The sequence below is a fragment of the Buteo buteo genome, chromosome 16, assembly GCF_964188355.1.
Source record: "Buteo buteo chromosome 16, bButBut1.hap1.1, whole genome shotgun sequence".
Classification (NCBI taxonomy): domain Eukaryota; kingdom Metazoa; phylum Chordata; class Aves; order Accipitriformes; family Accipitridae; genus Buteo; species Buteo buteo.
The window spans coordinates 20,109,692-20,130,022 of NC_134186.1; the positions used below are offsets into that span (position 1 = coordinate 20,109,692).

The following is a 20,331-nucleotide window of genomic DNA, read 5'->3' on the forward strand; positions in this document are numbered from 1 at the left end:
CAGTGCAGTTACAAAAATATGTTATTTCATTTTAAAGTAACAGTATCTGAAGTAGGTGCTTTATATAGTTTTGAAGTGGATTCAACACAAGAAGGATACTGTTAAAGCCTTTTATCAACAAATTAATAAAGTAGTAAGTCTTAAGAGCAACCCAAAAAAATATCATTTCAATGTTTGAGTCATTGAAACAATATTATTCATTCTGAACAAGAAGTGATTGTAAATTGTATGAAGTTTAAGAATAAATAGCAGCCATAAACAAAGTCTATGGGTCAAGAGCTGCCTTTGGAAATAGGTTTTCCTGTAAGTGCTATGATTGTTAATTCCTCAACAAGCAAATGAAGAAACTGAATCTGCTATTTCAGATTACTTGAACATGCCAAACACATCTTTAAATTCGAAAAATTATTTGCCCAATTCCTTGCAATAGGAGTGGCACCAGGATTGGAAGACAACTGTATTTGCAAAAGTAGATTTTTTTTTTTTGACTTAATGAAGTATTGCATGTTCTGTTTTTGTTTTTTGTTTCTCTTTATGAAACAAAATCTCATGAAGTACATTAATCTTTATTAAGTGCAATATTTATTTTACTACGATATAGACAATACCTGATGTCTCGTGACGTTTATTATCAGCTAATTCACTTTCTAGAACAGAATTTACCTTTATTGTAAAAACAGGTTCAAGTCTTAGTATATTTCTTTACAACAGCAAAGCTTCCCTTACTGATACTGGAATATTAATCTTGTGCTAATAGCATTTTCTTGTGTTGCTGATGTATAATTAAGGGGAATAAAAGGCTGACTTTGGTTTCATTTTAATCATGAAAATGAGAACAGGACGTGGTATAGTGGGAAATCTGGGCAGAGAAGAGAGAGGGAAGAAGGCAAGATAGATTAACTATTAAATATACCCATATTTCCTAAGATGTTGCCCACTGTGGAAAAATTTATTTTTTAAAACTATTGCTTTTTTTTTTACTGGCAGAGTTTCTTGAGGCACATGAGTATCCAGAGCATATTAAACAGTTGGTACAGAAAGAGAGAGAGCTGGAAGAACAAGAGAAGAGGCAACGTGAAATTGAACGCAACACTTGCAAGGTTAGAATTTCTGCTGAATAAAGTAACAATACATTTCTAGCAAGAAATGTCTCTATAGTAAATAATAATTTTTTACTACAATACAAGGGCTCTTGTGATAAGTGTATTTGTATTAATAACTCTTTAAAATGAATTGTACACCTTTTGGAAGGCTGCACACAGTGGACGCATCTGTTAGAGGTATTCACCAGAGATTTTTGTTGAGTGCCTGTCTTCCATGTGAATTGGAATTGGTATTAAAACCAAAACAAAACTATAGTTAATCTGACATCACTTGATTTTAGCAAAAAGAATTCCAAAGCATATGGAATGCTCTGTTAGGTGTTTTGTACTGTTAAATCTTTTCATGTTGTGACCCTTTGCTTTGTGAAATGATGTTTCTTAAACTAATTTAAAATTATTATTTGGCAGAAAGAGCAGAACCTTTTTCCAACCTAGATTCAATAGTAACAAACAAAATATTTTGTCTATGACTTACAAGCATGACAGTCAGCTGGTCTACCTGTGAATCAAGTGATTGTTTTACTAGAAGGTTCTCTATGGTTGTGAAATAGGTAACTCTGTATGTGAAAAAGGAGTTTCACATTCATCGTTCCTATGTGCATTTTGTTTTGGAGGATTTGCACGCTGGTTACGGTTTAAAGATGTTCTGGTTATAGATGTTGTACCCTAGCTTGCAAAAAGATGTAAACACACGTACATACACAGTAGTGCTATCTACTTTGTCTTTGACGTTTTCTATCTGCAGTTGTGTAACCAGCTGAAAGGAAACTGTCCTGTAGCTGAAGTAGAGCTAAGGATATATTTTGTATTAGATTGTTTGAATATGGGGTTGTAAATGTAAACGTACTTGAATGTGAAAGGTATTTGCACATACCTTCATGATGATTTTTTCTTTTTGTATTTCATAGATTAAATTGTTCTGCATGCATCCTACAAAACAAATAATGATGGAGAACAAATTAGAGGTTCATAAGGACAGGACACTGAAGGAAGCTGTGGAAATAGCTTACAAGGTATGCTATGCATAACAGAATAGTTTAATTGCTAGATATAACTTTTTCTGCTATTATGTATCTTCAGTTTTTAAATTTATAATGCTGTGGGAGTGTTTGAGGGGGGTTGGCTGTTTTTTTGTTGTGGGTTGGTTTTGGGGGGTTGGTTTGGGGTTTTGAGGGGGGAGCATTAAGAGATGTTCTAGTTGGGGATTATTGACCGAGTTTTCTGTTAGTAGCCATCAGAGGATTTCCGACTGGAATGATACTGCTTTTTAAAAGGGCAGGCTATGTGATTTTTACATACACTTATTTTAAAATCAGATAGTGAGAGCTGCTGTTGGACTCACCATAGCCTCAGTAAGTTGAAAGGATTCTGAATGCTTATATTTGTATTGCAGTAAAAATGTTGTATTAGATACGTAATAAGAGAATTCTTTCAAGAAACTTCCTGCATAAGTAATGCAATAACATCAGTGGGCACCAAAGCATCTGTTGATCTGTGCCTTCCACAAACAGGTAGAAGTTGAAGACTTCTATTCTTGCTTACCTACTTGTACTCTTTGGTTCTTGCCATATGTGTCTTTGGCTGGGAGAGTACCAGCAAGGCAGTTACAGATTTGGAATGTGTTAACATTTCCTTGAGATGCATGAAATATAATTAGTAGTTATGACTTCCTCAGGCTTCTAAGATGCCATTTGGTATAACTGCTGGCAATGTATTCCTCTTAATATACTTCCAGGTTCTGACTTCATGTGCTTATATACATACTTTTCAAACTTCCCTCTTCTCTGCATTTTGATGCAGGCTTCTTTTTTGATTTTGAAAGCCGTGCATCTATATTGCACATGCATGTGTGTATATAATATATATGATGTATTCGTATGTTTTCTCTAAAACCAAATTGAAATCTGTGCATTCAAAGGATTCCTGGATGTACATGTACTGAGATACTTCTAGCTTACAGGGGAAAAACTAAAATCACAAATAGACCATTATTAAATGTTTTGGTTTTTTTTTTCTGTGTGTGCATGATTTAGCTAATGGATTTAGAAGAGGCTGTTCCTTTGGATTGCTGCCGTCTTGTCAAATACGATGAGTTTCATGACTACTTGGAACGATCTTACGAAGGAGAAGAGGATACACCAATGGGTTTATTACTTGGAGGTGTCAAATCAACATACATGTTTGACTTACTGTTGGAAACAAGACGACCTGACCAAATTTTCCAGTGCTATAAACCTGGTGGTAAGACACGTAATTACATATAGGCAAGGATAGACTAAAATCATATATTGCATGATGACATGAAAATAAAAATTGTAAAACATGGAACTTCATTATGCTGTGTGAAGGAAGAAAAACTTTGTTGTACTAGATTTTATGAAGTCAGTACTCAGAACTACATACTGTGCTGTGTTGCCAACTTCTTTCTAATTGAAACTGTTCTAAGGTACACTAAAATTTGTCAAACTGGAATATTTTTGTCTCTGGCATTAACATTAATCTGGAAATGAAATTTTGAATTTGGACCACTTTTCAAATTAGTTACTGTTTGCATGTATTTATGCAACCCCTTAATCAGTACATCAGACAAGCGTATGTGTGTTTTCTTTGCCTGTTGAATTCTCTTATATGTGGTTTTGTTTTCTTTTTTCTCTTCGCTGCAGAGGTCATGGTAAAGGTTCATGTAGTTGACCTAAAGACTGAATCTGTTGCTCCTCCAATAAGTGTACGAGCTTATTTGAATCAAACAGTTTCAGAATTTAAACAGCTAATTTCAAAGGTAACTTACAGTCATTAAGGACTTGTATTACAGAGTTTTTATTCATTCTGACTGTGAAAATGTGTCATAGTTTAAATACATAAAATGAGAACCAGCACCTTTTGCAGTTCATACTGTGTGTCATGACCAGTAAGGTTAGGATGGTTGTTACAATTGAGCTTGTCTATCTGTTCACTACTGCTACAAGCAGCAATCTGCTTCATGCTTCCATCCAGAGTTCTACCTTGGCTTTTGCACAAGCTTAGCCACTGTCTGGCTGTATTGCTTACTAGCTTACCAGATAATAAGTTTTTTGGGGAAACCAAAGAGTTGGGTTCATGTTCTTCTGGGTTAGTAACTTGAACCACCTCACTGAGTATCCAGTCAGTTACTGGATACCATGCAAATGAATCAAAATTTAACTTCCCCCATTGGCTTCAGTAACTGAAATTTAACATCCAAAACTGTCTACATTTTCCCTGCAAATCCTCCTTTTCATCCCGGCAGACGCTTGTTACTAAGGTGCAGATCGTTTCTTAGATGGTCTTAAACCATGGGATGTTAGTGCTTCTATTGAATGGGAAGACAGACATCTTACTCGGTCAGTTCTGTGTAAAAATAGTTCAGTGGTTGGTGTAACTTCATAGTATTTGTTATGAAACATGATTTCAGTAATTTGAATTCAGTCTAATTAAGAATTAAGGGAACAGTGTGCAAAACATGATGCTTGAGAAAATTTTTTATTTTCAGTTGGTTCATACCCTAAGTAATAAGACCAATTCCTTATATTACTGGTCATTAACAATTTGCCAGTTCTCTGCAAAGCCAAGCCATTTTAGTGTACTGACCTTTTGGGAAAACTAACATTTGCTGTATATCAAAGGATGGAGGAAAGGAACTGGGACTGAACAGGTTTGGGAGGTTTTTCCCCCACATTGTCTTTTGCGATTTATAAGTCAATAAACAAACCTTTCCCTATGAATAATTTCAAAAAATGAAATACTTGTTCCAGTATTTGAAATTATGTGTAATGTGCATGTTACCTTACTGTCAATGTTCTATTTTAGGCTACACACCTGCCCGCTGAAACAATGCGGGTAGTATTAGAACGTTGCTACAATGACTTGCGTCTTCTGAACGTTTCCAGCAAAACACTGAAAGCTGAAGGCTTTTTTAGAAGCAACAAGGTACATGCTCTGGTTTTTAAATTGTTCATTTCATGTATTTGTAGAGTTCACTGGTGTGTTGTAAAAGGTATGGATATCTATATAGAATTTATAATGGATAACTGTCATGTATTTCACTGTGTACTGTGTGGGGTTTTTAACCAGCAAATATTGTGGTGTTGATGAATACTGTAGGCTATATATGAAACCAAGCGTACATAACAAGGTAGAGCAGATTCAGAATCAGACATCTGGTTGATACTCTGTGGTTCAAACGATGGTGAGGTTAACAACCTTACGATGAAGATTTTTAAGTCAGCCCTTCTTAGGGCACAAAGGTTGGCACAGTACTATGAAACCTGCCTAATTTGTTTTCTAAACCTTCTGAACTGCTGTGCCTGTTCTCAGTATTAAAGTTCCTAAGAAACAAATGTCAAAACTAAGAGCAAGTTTTTCATGGGTTTGTCTTAAATTCAGTAATTTTTACTATGCAAATTACCCCTAGCCAAATTTATATTATTTTTCCAAAAAGACTTATGATAAATATTTCCAATAATAGTTGTGAAATGCGTTCAGAAAAAGAGTAACTTGTTATTTATTTAAGTACTCTCTGTAGCATTGCCCTTTTTACTACAGTAGTAATAGCACATCTTTCAGCACATTTTGCACATCCTCTGTGTCTGAAATTTAAGCTCAAGAACACACTGTCCTCGATGAAGAAAGATTAGCGAAGGCTTTGATGGCTTATAGCTGAGCAAAACAATGACATTGACTTGTTACTCAGTTACTTCAAGGCCTTTGGCATTCACATTACTACAACAGAGTGGCCTTTGACAAAGGGAAAAGAGAAATTTGTTCCCTGTGTTCCAGTTTGTGCTATTGCTTACCCATGTCTACATTTAAAGATTTCTTATTTACAGTGCTATACTAGAAAATAAAGACAGACTGCCAGCTGTAGTTGTGGGCCTCGTTACTACCATAACTAGTGTTACTGTACAGGTGAATGGTACACATGAAGTGATACATAAATATGTGTCTGAACATAAAAGTATTTACTGCAGCTGGTCAGTCTGGTTACAGTTCACTCCGATCTTAACATGATTATGAAAATAAAGAAAAGCGAAATCATTATTGAACTATCTTTTTCTAAACATATCTTTTTATATCTTTTTCTAAACATCTTTTAGTCTCTCTTTTTCTAAACACGTATTTTTTTTTTTTATAAAAGGTCATGTTTCTTAGTGATGGAATTTCTAATGTGTGCTCAATCCTTTCTGTTTGCTATTTTTACTTTTATTTAAAATAACACTACATAATAAAACACTGTTATTTTATGTTCAGGTATTTATTGAAAGCTCAGAGTCTTTAGATCGTCATGTGGCGTATACAGATTCTCATTTGTGGAAACTTTTGGATCGTCATGCAAATACAATCAGACTATATGTTTCATTACCAGAGCAATCACCTGGATCTCAGTTTAGACGAGCAGTTTATCAGAAGTCTAGTGGAGATTCAGGCAACTTGGATGAAGCCTGTGAAAGAGTAAAAGGATCTGTAGGTAATATGAAATCTGTAGAGGCAATCCTGGAAGAAAGCACCGAAAAGCTTAAAAGCTTGTCCCTGCAGCAGCAGCAGGAGGGGGATAATGGAGACAGCAGCAAAAGCACAGAAGCTAGTGATTTTGAAAACATTGAATCACCTTTAAATGAAGTAGACTCTTCAGCATCAGCAGAAAACAGAGAACTTGAAAACCAAATTCAGATTTCCGATCCAGAAAATCTCCAGTCCGAGGAACGGTCAGATTCAGATGTAAATAACGACAGGAGTACAAGTTCAGTGGACAGTGATATCCTCAGCTCCAGTCATAGCAGTGATACTTTATGCAACGTGGACAATGCCCCACTTCCCTTGGCTAATGGACTTGATTCTCATAGTATCACAAGTAGTAGGCGATCAAAAGCAAATCAGGGGAAGAAAGAAACCTGGGACACAGCAGAAGAAGATTCTGGAACAGATAGTGAATACGATGAAAGTGGCAAGAGCAGAGGAGAAGCACAATATATGTACTTTAAGTCAGAACCCTACACTGCAGATGAAGGTTCGGGAGAAGGGCAAAAATGTATGTATTCTTTTTTTAAGTGCCTTAAAATAATACTACTTTTATTACTATTTAATTCATATGGTATGTTAAAAAGTCTAATGACAGTATTGAAAAACTTAATTATATGTCAAATTAAAGCTAATGAAAGTACGAAGATGGGACGTGGTGTCATGTTCAGCAAAAATCTAGGCTAATTTTGAGTTTGTAATGAGTGATTACAGATTTGAAGTGTCTTGCTTTTTGGTTTTTTAAGAAAATAAAAAGCTACTTCTGATACATCCATTTCCTTATTGAAAGTGTTTTCTGGAGAGTAAGCTGACTTGTCTTCCAGTGAAAGGAAAACAGTTGCATCTGATGATGATGATTCACCTGTTCCAGAATGCAGTTATTTACTGTGATTCTCAGAGCAATAATTCTGTTGACGTTTAGATTAACAAGCCTGAAAACTCCTAGCCATTTGACTGTAAAGAAAACTCAAGCATACTTGATATTGATCATTTAATTCAGTAGACTGTTGCTTTTTCATGGACCGAAGTACAACAGGTACAATGAAGTGTATGGCTGACACAAAAATGTCTGAACAAGTTCAGTGTAAAAGCCTAAGGTAGTATATTAATTGTCAGAAAGATAAATCATTTAAACAATGCTCAGTAGCTGCGTATGTTTTGTAATTAACAGAAGAATAATTAAAGAATAGCAGGATATAAGATAAATATTTTGAAAGGCAAAGGTTTTCCTGTCAATCAGAAATCCTAATGTAATAATAATAGATAAAGACTAAAATAAAACCTTTTTGCTGATTTTTTTTTTGTTTGTTTGTTAGTTTTGTTTTGTGAGCAAACGTTTTCATTTTTAAAACCACAGAGAAGTTTAATTGCAGCTACTAAAGTTTTAATAAAATTACTCCTTGAGCCTGGAAGGATCTTTCTTTGGGACTAACTTTGAACTACTTTAATTTCCCCCTGCCCTTTTTTTTTTTTTTTTTTTCCGTAGAATTAGTTAGATGCAGGCATTATTATTTGTTTACAGTAATTTTTATGCTTTCATCATATGCTGTATAAAAGATTATTCTGCGGGGAAGCTTTTATGTATTTTTAGTATGACAATATGAATGGGTTTATAATTCAGATAATTTATTTGTTCATTTAAATATTCTGAATAGCAGTTTTTTTAATTCTAATGAGTCATGGCACAATATAATCATACTGCAGTTTGTAGTGTAGTCCAAATTGCATATATTAAGAAACACAATTTCTAAAGACAAACTATTCACTTTATTTTGCAGAATTTCACATTACTACAGTGGCTTTTCCTTGATTACAAAATTATTCCATGAAAAATTCTCTTAATCTATACTTGATCTTGCCATGTGATATCCTGTGGCTTTCCAGAACACAAGAGTTAACGAAGTTTTTAATCCTGAAAGCCAGGAGAAAAAAAAGGTTTGGCGGCATGTGCTTGGCTAGCCCCAACTCAGAAGCACTCCTGTCTCTGCCTCGAGGCAGGTGAAACCTGTAGGGGGATTATCTGCAAATCCGCATCTGATTCTATTTGTTGTCTTACTGAATGGAGAAGACTACTTTGCTCCCCTACTTCACTGATTGCAAAATAGGGCAGTTTGGAACTGCTATGTCTTCCAGGATTATCTACACATAAACACTTTAAATACAGCAAAGCTTTTAAAGGTTACAGTAACACCCACAGATAAAATGTAAATGTGGTCATTAACTGTAATTCTGACTTTGCAGTACTGTTTTGCTGCAAGTGATACCCGAATGTATGGAAATATACACTAGAGTGCTTTTTATTTGTAGTGTGGCGTTTCATGCTGGTTTTATCTTTATTTTTGCTTAGGGCTGATGGTGCATGTTGATAAAAGAATTACACTGTCGGCCTTCAAGCAACATTTGGAGCCTTTTGTTGGAGTTCCATCTTCTCACTTCAAAGTCTTTAGAGTCTACGCCAGCAATCAAGAGTTTGAGAGTGTTCGGCTGAATGAGACACTTTCGTCATTTTCTGACGACAATAAGGTTATTCAGAAGTTATTTTGAATCATTAAAAAATATACTGGTAGAATATAGACAAACTTAAGAACATAATTTACAACTTCTTGTTAACTTGCCAGGTGAAATCATTACATTGGTCTTGGTAGTGCATTACAAAATGTAATTTTGATTTTGATACCAGTTCTAAGAGATACTCCTTTTGCCTTCTAGATAACTATTAGACTTGGGAGAGCCCTTAAGAAGGGTGAATACAGAGTCAAAGTCTATCAACTTTTGGTAAATGAGCCAGAGGTAAGGTGTTGAATATTTCAAGATTGATTAATGAAAATATTAATGTGTGCCTTGACCAAGATTTTTCTCTGAAGTCTTGGGGGAAAAAAGAAAGTCCCCTTTTTCTCTGCATTTTCCTGCAAGTTCTTCTGGATTTAGAAAGGGAACTTGAGATTATTTCTGTTTATGGTGTTCCAAGTATGCAGTTGGAATGTCATCTACAGTATCTTTCAAGTGTGTCTATTTCTGCAGTATAAATGGAGGACAAAGGAAAATAATTTCTTCTTTGTTTTCCTTAAATGTACAAAAGTCATGTAGAATTCTTTCTAAATAAGAAACTGGTTTTGCTCATGGTTGCAGTTTTCAGTAATGTTGTACTGATATAATTTGTCTGCAGTTGCACTGCAGACGGTGCTTATCAGAATGGTTAGCTGGATAATAGTCCTCTCTGCATAAGACAAGCCTGAAACAAAAATGTTGCTCTGGCAATAACGCAGCTCACTTGCTTGTTAACATCTTTTGGGACATGAGAAGTATAAAAGTGATTTCAGTATATGGATTGCAGTCTTTAAAAGTTGACTTTGCATGCACCTTAATTTCTGATTTGATTTTTTGGACCAAACTGCAGAATACATATTAATAATGGATAAGCATAAGAGACTGAAGCTGAACTGATAAAGCAGGGAATAAGATAAATTTAAAAGTCACTTTCAGTCATGGAGTTCTGGTCTGTCTGACCAATGAAAGCCAAGAAAGGGGCATTTTTATTATCATATGGGTTATTTAATTGAAAAGCTCTTTTCAAATTGTTTAGAATGTTAATATAATGGTAGCAATTAGTAATACAGACACAAGACACTATTTCTGCAGTGGCCTGCATTCAGAGTGTTTGAATGACCTGTCAAAGGACTGCTGCTACACAAAATTAGTTAAACCTAATTTTAATAAATTCATTGCCAACCTTGTTTACAAAAAGTGTTCTAATGGTCATTTTGCTAGGTGGATGGGACTGGTCACAAAGCATGAACAGGAGGCAAATCTACTTTTTTCTGTTAAAAAAATTTGTCTTTAATCACTTTCTATTTATGTTCACAGCCATGCAAGTTTCTTCTAGATGCAGTTTTTGCTAAAGGAATGACTGTCCGACAGTCAAAAGAGGAGCTGCTTCCTCAGCTTCGAGAACAATGTGGCCTAGACTTGACAATTGACAGGTAAAGAGACTGCAATCCATTGAAGTTCCCTGATGAAATATTACTTTAAAATGTGGGTTGGTTTTGGGTTTTTTAATATTTGTGGAGAAAGGAATTTATGAACAGAGCAGAAATAATTTACTGTGCTTTTTGAATCAGATTGTGAATTCAAACATTAATTTAGCAATTCTTGGCTTTCATGTCACATAGAATGACATAGCGAATAATATTTACATAGAATTGCCTGTGTGCAACACATGTACAGGTTTAGTTCTGAGAAGTTTTATTTTCTTTAAGGATACTTTTCTTCAGAAAAGAGAGCATTAAGTAAATCAGTTCACAAAAAAGCCACCTTCTCTCTAGATGCAGTACCAGCGTAGATCACTGCAGCAAACTGCCTTGTGCACTATCACAGCGTGTGTGTACAGCACCGATCCAGTACCGTCTTCCCTTTACCCATAATCAGTTATCTCATCAAGGCTGAAGTTTCTTTGGGGACTTGATTCCGCATACTCTCTACTGTTGGTTACAAGTGATGTGGTTTTTTACTGTGGAATAGCTGACACTGTATTCACTGGCATTAAGAAAAACCTGTAAGGTGTGGCAAACAAGCTGGTGGGGCCTTAACGTATGCCTAAAATCAGGCTGGAGCAAAACATTGGAAGACAACTGTTGGTCCTTTCCTGTTAAGTAAAGGAGTGGAAACCTAGATTTGGACCAGGTTTTTCTCCTTTCCTCACCACGACTGGGCCAAAGGATTTTTGGCTGCCGTACCTGGGTTATGTTGTCTAGTGCCCTATAACTATGGGGCACATCACAAAATTTATGCCTGTTTTTGTGTGTGGAGAAGCCACTACAATTAAAGTTTTGTACTCATGTTTAATCTCATTTTAGTTGTTTATACGTTTATTTATCTCCATATCTAAATAAAAGCTCATGCTTTTATATTGTGACCCAATTGATGCAGTAGAACTAAGTACATAAATCAGATACCAATCCTTTTCTAATCTTCCACCTCTCCCCTTCTTCCCCAGTTCCTGCTCAAAAAAAAGAAAGAGAGGAGCAGCAAAATTGCATCAGAAGTGTTTGGGAATATTCTGTTTTCTCATCCTAAATAGGAAACTGTTTTCTTCCTCTAAATTCCTATACATTTCTTGAACTGAACAAGAACAACACAAGCTTGTTTTCCTTGTGTTTATGAATGATACAGCACTAAGAGCCAGTAGTGATACCTTGCTGTTAGGACTATTTCAGAATGTTAAAGTCATTCCTGATAAACCTAATCAAACCTCGCATAAATTAGTTGTATTTCAGTTTTGTCAGAAAATATTCAGTTTTGATCTCTGGCAGTGGTAAGTGTTTATGAGCAGATAAAAATTCAGTGTTTTCTTCGTGATGTATTTACAGGTTTCGCCTACGAAAGAAAACCTGGAAGAACCCAGGCACTGTGTTTCTGGATTATCATATCTATGAAGAAGATATCAATATTTCAAGCAATTGGGAGGTCTTCTTAGAAATACTTGATGGTAATGATATAGCATCAAGAGAAAGTAAAGATAATGTTAGAGATTTTTTTTTTCCTTGGAGAACATTGGAAAAATGTACTTTCTCTTTTTTCCTTTTTTTATAGACTATTACTGACATTTTAATAGTATTTTATTAGGAAAAAAAAATAAAAATAATAAAAGCTCTGCATGAAGCTAGAGGGGGATTGTGCAAGTGCAGATTTCTTATGGCTGCGATGTGCTAAAGGTCTAATAGCAGCATGGTTTTTTAGGTTTACTGGAAGCTTTTGGACATACTGTAGTACTGTAGGCAGCTTTTTGAACGTGTATGCTTTCATTGTACATAAAAACCATAGGAATGCCTGTATGTTATGCTTTTATTTGTGTGTAATTTTTGGACTAGTATTGGTGATGTTTGTAGTTAGCTGAAATGTGTGTGTGTGTATATACACCTAATACATACATAATTAATTTTTAAAGTTGGCACAGCTGTTCAATTATTTAGTAGTTTTCGGACAGGAGTGAAAAAACACCTTTTGTCATGAAGTGCTAAATTTTTGAACAGGCCCTGTTCATTAAAAAAACTTTGGAATCAAGTATTAGAGAGCAGATTGTTACATACCATTAAAAATATGGCATTTCTTAAGCTATCCTTTGCATATACACTTAAAATTTTGATTCTGAATGCAAAAGCATAACTTAAGGGGAAAAAGTAGGCCATGCTGTTTTTTCCTTTAGATTAATAGATATTGCTGTTAATGGATAAATGAAGAATGTGAATTCCACTCATTTGGGAACTTTATTTACAAGCATACATGGCTTAAGGATTCTCATTTAGCTGTTACTCCAGTATTTTGGTAGCTGTGTTTGATCCTGGTATTTTCAATTTTTAACAGAATTGTGCCAATGCAAGTACCAAAATCTGAAATAAACCTGGGAGGTTCAGGAGGCCTACAGATTCCTATAGACACATTTATCAGCTCACACTTCGGTTAAAACTTTACAGTTTTAAATATTTTTGGATTAGTTTTAGATTAATTGCTGTACTCTTTCTGTAGTGAGTAGGTCTTGGATGTACTACTTTTTAGACCACTGCAGCCCACCTGGTTCACACACACGCCATATTATAGACTACAGGGCTTTCATGTATTCTGTAATATTTTGTATAACTGTCTAGCTCTGACCAAAAGGTGCTGCTTTAATCCAACTGTAGAAGATGCAGCTAGATCCCACTGTATTCAGTGAAAATTAAGTTGTATGTACCTGCTGCTACCACAGAGGCTGTTGAATGAACATAAATGCAACTACTTTAAGTCAGGGTTTGTAAGGCCTTCCACCATCACCGTTGCTTTCATCTTATTCTTGAGCTAAGCACTGAAGACGTTAGGAAAGTAAATAATGCAACTTAGAATAACTTACAGTTAAGTTTCTTAGCATAGCAGCTTTACATCACACTGTTGCAGGCATTTAAATTAGTTATTCTCTGGTTCTGAAGAGAATTTATGTAATTGCTTCAAACTTGAAATAAATACCAAGAAGCATTAGGTGGCTGTATCTTCATTTGGAAAAATAGGTTAGTGTTGAAAGGTGGCACAAATGTAGTCATAGGCAAGACTGTAGAAGGTATTTAGGGACAAACTTTAACAGTGGTGGTTTCATGCAAAACAAGCATGTAACAGTAGACATAAATGTTTAAGCCACAAGTTCTGCATGCTAAATTACAAAATTATAGACTGATTTAAAATAAAAATAAAATCAGCCCTTTGATATCACTTCTGTTTATCTGATTGTAACATTAACAGTATTACCCTGTCAACAAGAGAAAGCTCTGTTACTTGAAACTGATACAAAAAAGCTGGAGGCAGTACATACTAGAACACTTTGTGGTAGGTATAAAGCAGGCTTTAATAAAAAGTGTGTATTTAGTGTGTGAAATCTAGAAGTCAAATGTGGAAAGCTTATTTTGGTAAAGAAAGTGAAGTTGCATTAATAAATACCAGACTGCTGAGGAAGGCCTCATGCAAATGCAAGATCTGGAGGCCAGCCTCTGATTAGGTGGATAGATAGTGTGTATATAACCAAGCTCTGTATGATGGAAAAATGCACCCAAAAGAAGAATAAATGGCATGGCTTTTAAGAGATGCTGCCTATGAAAAATTCCTTCAAACGAGTTGATAACAAAAAAAAGTTCAACTAAGTCCTACTCCCTCCCTGCCCTGCCCCCCCGCTTTTTTTTTTGTGTGTGTGGACTACTTGCAGCACACTTATTGGATTACTTTGTGTATGTATATGTAGTGCAGCCTTCTGTATTTGAGAATGCTTCTGCTATGGAAAACCCCTAATTTTAAGTAGGATGTTTTGTGATGTTAATATAAGAAATTTCTCTCTCTCCTAGGAGTAGAAAAGATGAAATCCATGTCACAACTTGCTGTTTTATCAAGACGATGGAGGCCATCAGAGATGAAACTAGATTCTTTCCAGGAAGTAGTACTAGAAAGCAGCAGCGTTGAAGAATTAAGAGAGAAGGTAAAATGTGTAACATGATGCAGTTTCTTGTGGTATCGTAGAGCCTTATTTATGTCCTTACTTGGGAAGCACAGATGTCATACCTTCAAAAATTTTGTTGCATGGTGGTTATTTTTTTTCCTGGGAACTGAGAACCTGTCCCATCTTGTTACCAAAGCCATATGAATTATCAGCTTTACTTCTAAGTTTCATATAATGGTCTGGTATCAAAGTATTCAGGTCAATGCCTGAAAAAAAAACCCCAAACAAAAAAAAAAAACAACAAACAAACAACAACAACAAAAAAACCCCGGCTATATCTTGAAGTTTAAGCAGCACAATATTATCTGTGTCCCTTATCCTTGAAAAACACATGTGAAAGAAAAGCTAAACTATTGTCACTTTAGTTTTTTAAGCTATAATTTTGACATTCCAAAATACTAAACCTTTCAGCCTCTTCATACTTGAATTTGAGAGCTATTGCTCAGGGACAGTGTAACTGTACCAAGTAATTGAACTATATTTTGGTTGGAAAGAAATATGGCTTTGGTATGTTTTTATCTTTAAGGCCAGAACCCTCGAACAGATAAGCACACGTGTGCCATCCTAGCAGAAATTTAGAGTAGATGTTTCATATTAAGACTGTTTTATTAATCCAGTATATCACAGGGTTCCACTCTTAGAGAAATAGTTAGTTATATGTGGCAATACCCAGATGTAAGAAGGCCACTTTGGATGTTGAGGCCAGCAAAAATCCTAGTATCAGTGAAGTCTGCCAAAGTATTACCTTACTAAAACAGTTGGCATTTGTAAGTTAGGGGTTAGTTCATAGGCTGGAAAGAGGAACGTTATTCAGCTACCATAGAATGCAACAGCCTTGGATTTGTGTCTACACAGATTAAGCTATGGACTGGCTTCTTGTATTCTTCAGGTAGAAATAGTTATGACTACAGGTTCTTGCATGCAGTCTTCAAGATTGCCTCTTTGCTTGTATCTGAAGAAAGAGTTGACTGCTCTTGGCTTTTTGTCTTAAGAATTGATGTGCAGGGAGCAATTTCAGCAGCACTCTCTCTGAGAGGCCTTAGTCTTTTTACTCCCACCAGTAATGAGAGAAATTTGAATTTGACACATCTGTAGTAATAGATGTGTTCAGCCAGCTCGCCTCTTTAAGACAAATTTTATTAGCAGAGTGTAGGGCTAATACATTTCAGAATTTGTCTGGCTTTTGTCAGTATTGTTTATTTATCCTAGTTTCCTAAGGAAATGGGATAACTGGCTGTTAGTCTTTTTCTCACCAGGAGTTTAATTTGAATGTATCTGTTTTAACGGCAGATTTGAAAGAGGCAAGAATTTTAGGGAGGAAATCTCTTCAAGTTTTGGGAAAATAAGCAGCCAGAGATAAACACAAATCAAAGTTAGTGTCTGCATTGCCATGGAGACGACACTGCAGCCTGCGCTTGAGTTAAGGGCGAGGCAGTGATGAACCTGTCTGTGAGACTGCTCAGTGGAGGAAGAGCTCCACCAAGGCTGTGCCAGGGACAGCCAGGTGACCCTGTGAGGGGTGCTGGGACTGGGCAGCAGCAGCAGGGGACAGGGGACGGATGATGCACTCTGTGTGCTGGAGAGGTGCACGGCAGGGGCAGTTGCAAGGGGGAAGAGCAGCCAGTGGTGCTTGTTGGGGAATTGTGGGGTTGTTATGGTAGGAAGCGCAGGTGTGTGTGGAGTTGGGGTTTAGTTGTGCGTATTTTATGGCTTTGCCTGCTCACAGGTTGACTGGATAATAGCTTTCATTTCATACAGGGAAACTGCTGAGGGCTAACTGATGGACCTGAAGGTTTAATGTGAGGCAGGTGGTCTCTTTGTATCTTGGAACTTGGATGTTATTAATTAATTGTTTCTATTAACTTTTATCTGCCACCCCTTCACTGTTAAACGTGATGAAACACCGTCACAGCCAGTGTCATTTGTGACACGCTAGTAACTTAGGAATGTAAAAAATTTGTACCTTGTCACTGTAATTATGTACTAATACTTGGGATCGTTGTAGGACTTTCGAATATTTTAATAGACTTCTAGATTTGGCAGGTCTATTGACTTTATGTAGACACTGCGTAATGTTGTTGTGGAATAGTATTAAATCCACCATTTTTCTTCACTTTACAGCTGAGTGAAATAAGTGGAATACCCTTAGAAAACATAGAATTTGCAAAGGTAAGTAAGATTTTGTCTATTTTTACTTTTTAATGGCATGGATGTGTGATTATGAGTTATTTTATTCACTAAGTGATTGCTTCTTCTCAGGGTAGAGGAACGTTTCCATGTGACATTTCTATACTAGAGATTCACCAAGACTTGGACTGGAATCCTAAAGTATCTACATTGAATGTCTGGCCTCTGTACATTTGTGATGATGGTGCAGTAATATTTTATAGGTATGTATTTTATTAGAGTATAATAAACCATGCAAAAATCTGTGTCTAAGATTTGAGGGGTGATGTAATCAACAGAAGCATAAAAAATACTCTTATGTTGTCTTAAAGGAGAGTTTAAAACATTGAGCTGAAATGTTTGTGCTCCTCAGATTCCTAAAAACCTGAATATTAATTATGTTTATTGTTTAAGAAAACAAACACTGCACCCTTTTTTACTCAATCCTCCCTGCCAAACCATTGAAAACAATGCTGAATGCAAAACTAGTTGCTATGCTTGAGTGTATATGTGGATTTAATGTTTGAAAATAGAACCATATCCCTTGTGGAGTCTGTGAGAGTCTTGCCACAGGTTTTAGAGAGCAAGGGTTCTATTTTCTGAGTTTATTTCTTCGAGAAATTAGTATGGCTCCTTTGGAAAAAAGGATGTTATGATAAAAACTTTGTTAACGTGAAAAATGTTCATCAGCTGGCAGCAGTAGCCCAAAGGCAGTATTTTGAGGACTAGGAGCTTGAATATTGTCATTTCTGCTAAACTTGGTGGGCGGGGCAATCTCATGAACACATTGCTCCTACAGTATTTTTCATAATTACATGTGAGTCTGGGGGAAACAGCTGGTTGGTAACATGCTGGCCTTGAAGAAAATAATTTGGGAGAGCAGCTGGTAGTTTCTAGTAGGGGCTGGCTGATGTGCTGCTTCCAGTTGTTGTCACTGTGACTGAATAAAGAGCAGGGTTGTAGTTGTCTATAAAGAACAGGAGTTACCAGGTAGATGGAGGAGGAAACATAGGATTGTTTCTTGCTGCTTTCCCCTGGGTCTGCTGTCAGTTAGAATGCTGAATGTCTCTGTTAGAAAAGCAGGTTTAGGCAGATCGTTAGTTTCTGGAGAAGAAAATAATCTCTAAGGAGTATTATGCTTAGTTGTATTTTTTTACTAAGTTGCTCCAAGTGAAAAAATTACAGAAATCTAATTATGGTTATTGTATTAATCTGAATTTTCACATATATTTACATTTCAGGGATAGAACTGAAGAGTTAATGGAATTAACAGATGAGCAGAGAAATGAACTGATGAAAAAAGAAAGCAGCAGACTCCAGAAAACTGGACACCGGGTAACCTACTCTCCTCGTAAAGAAAAAGCACTAAAAATTTATCTGGATGGAGCACCAAATAAAGATTTGACTCAAGACTGATACTTGCTATAGCATTTTCCCTGGGGAATTTTTTTGTTTAAAATAAAAAGGTTCACTACTACTGTGTAGTGCCATTACGGCAGGACATTCATTAGGTGTAAAGCGCTGACACCAGCACTGATTGGGCTGTGTTACCAATCAGAAGCGCAGTGCCCCATTGGGTCACTGTTTGACTTGGAATCATGTTGTGCACTATAGTCAAATGTACTGTAAAGCTAAAAGGGATGTGCAAATAAAAGATTAGAACTCAAAAGTGGGTGGGGAGGGAAACGAGTGGAAATTTTTGAGGACAGTGTGCACATAGTAGCTAGTGAAACTAGCCTCAAACAGGATACTCATAGCTTAATAATAAAAGCTGTGCAAAGGCCATGAAAGAATCCTTTTTTCTGTTTGTTTCACTGATACACGCATTACCTCATCAGAGAGTCTGAAGTAAATGTTAACACATTGGTTCTAGAAAAGCAGCAGAAAAGGGTCGAAGATGAAATGGAAGTGCTGCAAGTGTAAGATTTTAGAATATTCTTCCATAAAACAGGTAGTCTGAGAGGTGTCTGCAGAAAGCTGCCAGCAGGTGGTGGTTCATTTTGCAGAAGTGCTGTTGTAAGGTAAACTGGTTTTTAATAGGTTACGGAAGCCAATGAGCAGCTCTATTATATTGCGTTCAATGTGTAAATAAAATTTGCCCTATCCATTTAACAGAACTGCAGTTCAGCTATTTACCATGGTATTTCTTTTCACATATCAACATTAATTGTGTACATTTGGAATTATAGTTGCCTATTTAAATTTGTATTCATTTTATGTTTGACAATGCTGGGTACTTTAGGGTTGTATTTCCCCTTGTTAATGAAGTTTTTGTTTTGTTCAGCTACTTTTTGTACGTTTTGTTTTTGAGACTATTACAAGTTTGCATCTTCTCCACCCACTGAAAGTCATTTTATTTTTCCCGGAGTTGATTCCGTAGCTGTATGTAGTCAAATACTGGGGCAACCTCTAACACCTCAACATACAAACTTGGTAGTTCAGGTTGTGGTGCAAAGACTGACGCAGTCAACATGATTTCATTGCAAAGCCTAGGAACAGCAATTTTTTGCTTTGGTCCATAAAGATCAATAGAGAACAATTCTGCGTAGTTTTTGGAAAACCACCTAATTTATAACAATCAAAAGATTTTGGTAAACTTTTTCATGCCAGATGCTGTTTACAACAATGAACATGCCAATAAAACATTTGTTCATTCTGTTGTGTTATTTTAATCATTAAATGCTGTGGTTCTTATTTGAAAAATTACAGAATTATTTCATGGAAATACCGCTTTTTCCCAAGGCACTGTCAGAATTGTAAGGCTGTGTGTATATATGTGTGCATATGCACACCTCCCCCTGCCCCCTGCGTGTACACAGTATTACAGGAAGTGTTTTATAGCCTGTCTGCTGCTCCTCTTCACTTTTATTCACACCAAATTTTTCTTCGAGTTTCGTTTTCCAGAATTGAGTTCCTCACCACTGAAACTTCTAAGCCCCAGATATGTATGGCAGCCAAGTTCTGCTCCAGAGAGGAAAAAGGATTTTCAATAACTGAATGTTCAGTTTTTCCTTGCATGCTGACCCACAGCAGCCTAAAAATCCTGAGGAATCTGGCAGCTTGAGAACCAGGCACTGCGCAGAGGAATTCCCTCATTCTTCCCCTTCTGTTTGACCTGTGCCACCTCTTGTCCAACATAGATGAGGTGGAAGCAGGAGCAAAGGAAGCATAGAGTGAGTACCATCCAGTAGGTACTACTTCATTAAACTACCATTTACATATTTATATACACTGCTAAAGGATCCTTGGAGGTTTTGGAAGAGAGAAAAAATTTAACTATCAAATGGGTCATGAATTTTCTTCAAACTCAGATGTTGGAGAGGCAAAAATGTAGAGATGGAATAAAGTAGGGTTAAAGGAATTCCAAATACTCCTTGCTTAATCTCTAGCCCTATTCGGGAAACTTCTGTTGAGAACTTCTTTGAAGAAGCTAATTTTAAATCTGTAAGGCTTGGCAGAAGGACTAACTGGCATCCTTATAAAGATTTCCTGTCCAGTGGTGCACTTCCTACTGTACAA

The 20,331-nt window shown here is 36.2% G+C and overlaps 1 protein-coding gene across 5 annotated transcripts in view; it reads left to right on the forward strand.

The window, feature by feature from the left end:
• USP47 (ubiquitin specific peptidase 47) overlaps nucleotides 1–19,099 on the forward strand; it is a 57,248-nt gene extending 38,149 nt beyond the window's left edge. For all 5 annotated transcript variants that reach the window (XM_075048099.1, XM_075048097.1, XM_075048098.1 and 2 more), the window contains 14 exons: nucleotides 988–1,100; nucleotides 2,012–2,116; nucleotides 3,137–3,344; nucleotides 3,767–3,882; nucleotides 4,929–5,048; nucleotides 6,369–7,146; nucleotides 8,983–9,158; nucleotides 9,345–9,425; nucleotides 10,500–10,615; nucleotides 12,002–12,120; nucleotides 14,495–14,625; nucleotides 16,768–16,815; nucleotides 16,906–17,036; nucleotides 18,054–19,099. In XM_075048099.1, the coding sequence (XP_074904200.1) occupies nucleotides 988–1,100; nucleotides 2,012–2,116; nucleotides 3,137–3,344; nucleotides 3,767–3,882; nucleotides 4,929–5,048; nucleotides 6,369–7,146; nucleotides 8,983–9,158; nucleotides 9,345–9,425; nucleotides 10,500–10,615; nucleotides 12,002–12,120; nucleotides 14,495–14,625; nucleotides 16,768–16,815; nucleotides 16,906–17,036; nucleotides 18,054–18,228 (2,417 nt within the window). In that variant the 3' untranslated portion in view covers nucleotides 18,229–19,099. The remainder of the gene's footprint in view (nucleotides 1–987; nucleotides 1,101–2,011; nucleotides 2,117–3,136; nucleotides 3,345–3,766; nucleotides 3,883–4,928; nucleotides 5,049–6,368; nucleotides 7,147–8,982; nucleotides 9,159–9,344; nucleotides 9,426–10,499; nucleotides 10,616–12,001; nucleotides 12,121–14,494; nucleotides 14,626–16,767; nucleotides 16,816–16,905; nucleotides 17,037–18,053) is intronic.
• The last annotated feature ends 1,232 nt before the right edge of the window (nucleotides 19,100–20,331 follow it).